General features: G+C 50.8%; 1 protein-coding gene across 5 annotated transcripts in view; it reads left to right on the top strand.

The window, feature by feature from the left end:
• Positions 1 to 236: 236 nt before the first annotated feature.
• LOC109968875 (intermediate filament family orphan 1-like) overlaps positions 237 to 1724 on the top strand; it is a 20859-nt gene continuing 19371 nt past the window's right edge. Inside the window, exons 1-2 of one of the 5 annotated variants that reach the window (XM_020615432.1) lie at positions 237 to 325; positions 662 to 1708. In XM_020615432.1, coding sequence (XP_020471088.1) covers positions 801 to 1708 — 908 coding nt within the window. In that variant the 5' untranslated portion in view covers positions 237 to 325; positions 662 to 800. Of the gene's footprint in view, positions 326 to 629 lie in introns of those variants that run through there. The other 4 variants (XM_020615435.1, XM_020615436.1, XM_020615433.1 and 1 more) reach the window with 4 other exon arrangements.

Genomic DNA, 1724 nt, shown 5'->3' on the forward strand with positions numbered 1-1724 from the left:
AAATGAGGTGGAACCGCGTCTTTTGTGCTTTGGTAATTTTGGAAGTTGATTATTCTAAACTTAATCGTGTTCTTGAAACGCTTTCCACCGTGTGAGCAGGACAAATCCAAGAAGGCTTAATGAAGGCGCCTTTCAAAAATATCTGCACTCTTTTTATGGCTATTACGGTAGCTGAAACCGCCCAATGCCTCTCTTTTACCATCCATACGGTAACCTACAGCCGCAGTAGGTTCCTGAGCTCTGCTGCACAGCTACTTGACACTGCTCTGTCTGATTTCTCTCTGTATTTGGTGCTAAAGTTGGCGTTTCTCCCTCTTACTGCCAGGTATGATGCTTACATTTTAATTCGAGCTACAAAATACCCCCTTAGCGCTTTATTGTAAGGCTTAGAATACACATTTTTATGACACTGCGTGTCGTCTCTGTAACCTCTGCTAGAAATTAGTCCTGCGCAAAAGTAAACTCGGTGTTCGGAATTTGCTGCAGGGACTGGTGGTCTGTCTGCAGATCTATAGGAACACTGTGGTACTTTGTTGTTTTTACTCCCTGCATCGTGTCGGGAGAGGTCTGCTGTAATATTCACTTGGGATTGTGCCATTTTTGGTCATCGGAGGCCCATTAAACATCCTTCTAAAACACATCATCTGACTTCTGCCCACAGCTTCTCTGCATAAGGTAATCACTGGGTGAAGTCAGGAGGAGGACTCAGAAAGAAGCTCCTGGCCTGATTCAACTTCTGTACAATAATCAGATTTCATACGGATTTACCTGCTGAGCTGAATATATAGAAGTCTGGGTTCATGCCGGATTTCGAGCATTTTAGATTTTCCTATTCAAGCATGAATCCGGTCCTGGGGGATAATGGTTTCCTGGCCCCGCAGCAGCACCACCACCAGATCACTGGCCAAACTGACTTCACCATCCCAGAGCCTGGCTACTTCCTAGGAGACCGCGGCGGGTTCGGACCTGATGGGTTCACCGGGCTGGACCTTGGTGCCTTCTCGCCATCTGGGTTTGCATACCTGCACCAAGTGCCCCCAGTGGCCACAGCGCTGCGCAACGACCTAGGCTCCAACATCAGCGTCCTAAAGACCCTGAATCTGCGTTTTCGCTGCTTTTTGGCTAAAGTGCATGAGCTGGAGCGCAGGAACAAGGTGTTGGAGAAGCAGCTGCAGCAGGCTTTGGAGGGCAGCTGTGCAGGGGATGGCCATCCAAAGCCATTCACCAAAGACATGGGGGTCCAGACAGCATTTATTGGTCCTGTTCCAGGCAGACCAGGCCTCATTCCACTTCACAATGCCAACAACTCTGCCTACCTGCCCAGTGGTCTCCTCTCTCCAACCCTGAACCCTCCTCCTCTCTTTGACAACACATACCTGCTGGGGAACAGCCCCAACCCAATCACAGTCTCCATGGATTCAAACTCCAACCTCACCACGTCCGGTTTCTCCATCAGCCCGGCTCTGAGCCCCAGTGACCTGCCCAAGACCTTCACAAACATCAACGAGAAATACACAGCTCATACTGGGACAAACACCAGCAACACAGCCCCTGCTCCACCACGCTTCCTCCCAGGAACGATCTGGTCCTTCAACCATACCCGCCGGTGTAGCACTGGCAGGGAGTCATGCGTCACAGGGCCCGGGGTCTCTTGGACGCACCCGGATGGTGTCGGAGTCCAGATTGACACCATCACGCCCGAGATCAGGGCTCTGTACAACGTG

The sequence above is a fragment of the Monopterus albus genome, unplaced genomic scaffold (genome assembly GCF_001952655.1).
Source record: "Monopterus albus unplaced genomic scaffold, M_albus_1.0 scaffold165.1, whole genome shotgun sequence".
In the NCBI taxonomy this organism is placed as follows: Eukaryota; Metazoa; Chordata; class Actinopteri; order Synbranchiformes; family Synbranchidae; genus Monopterus; species Monopterus albus.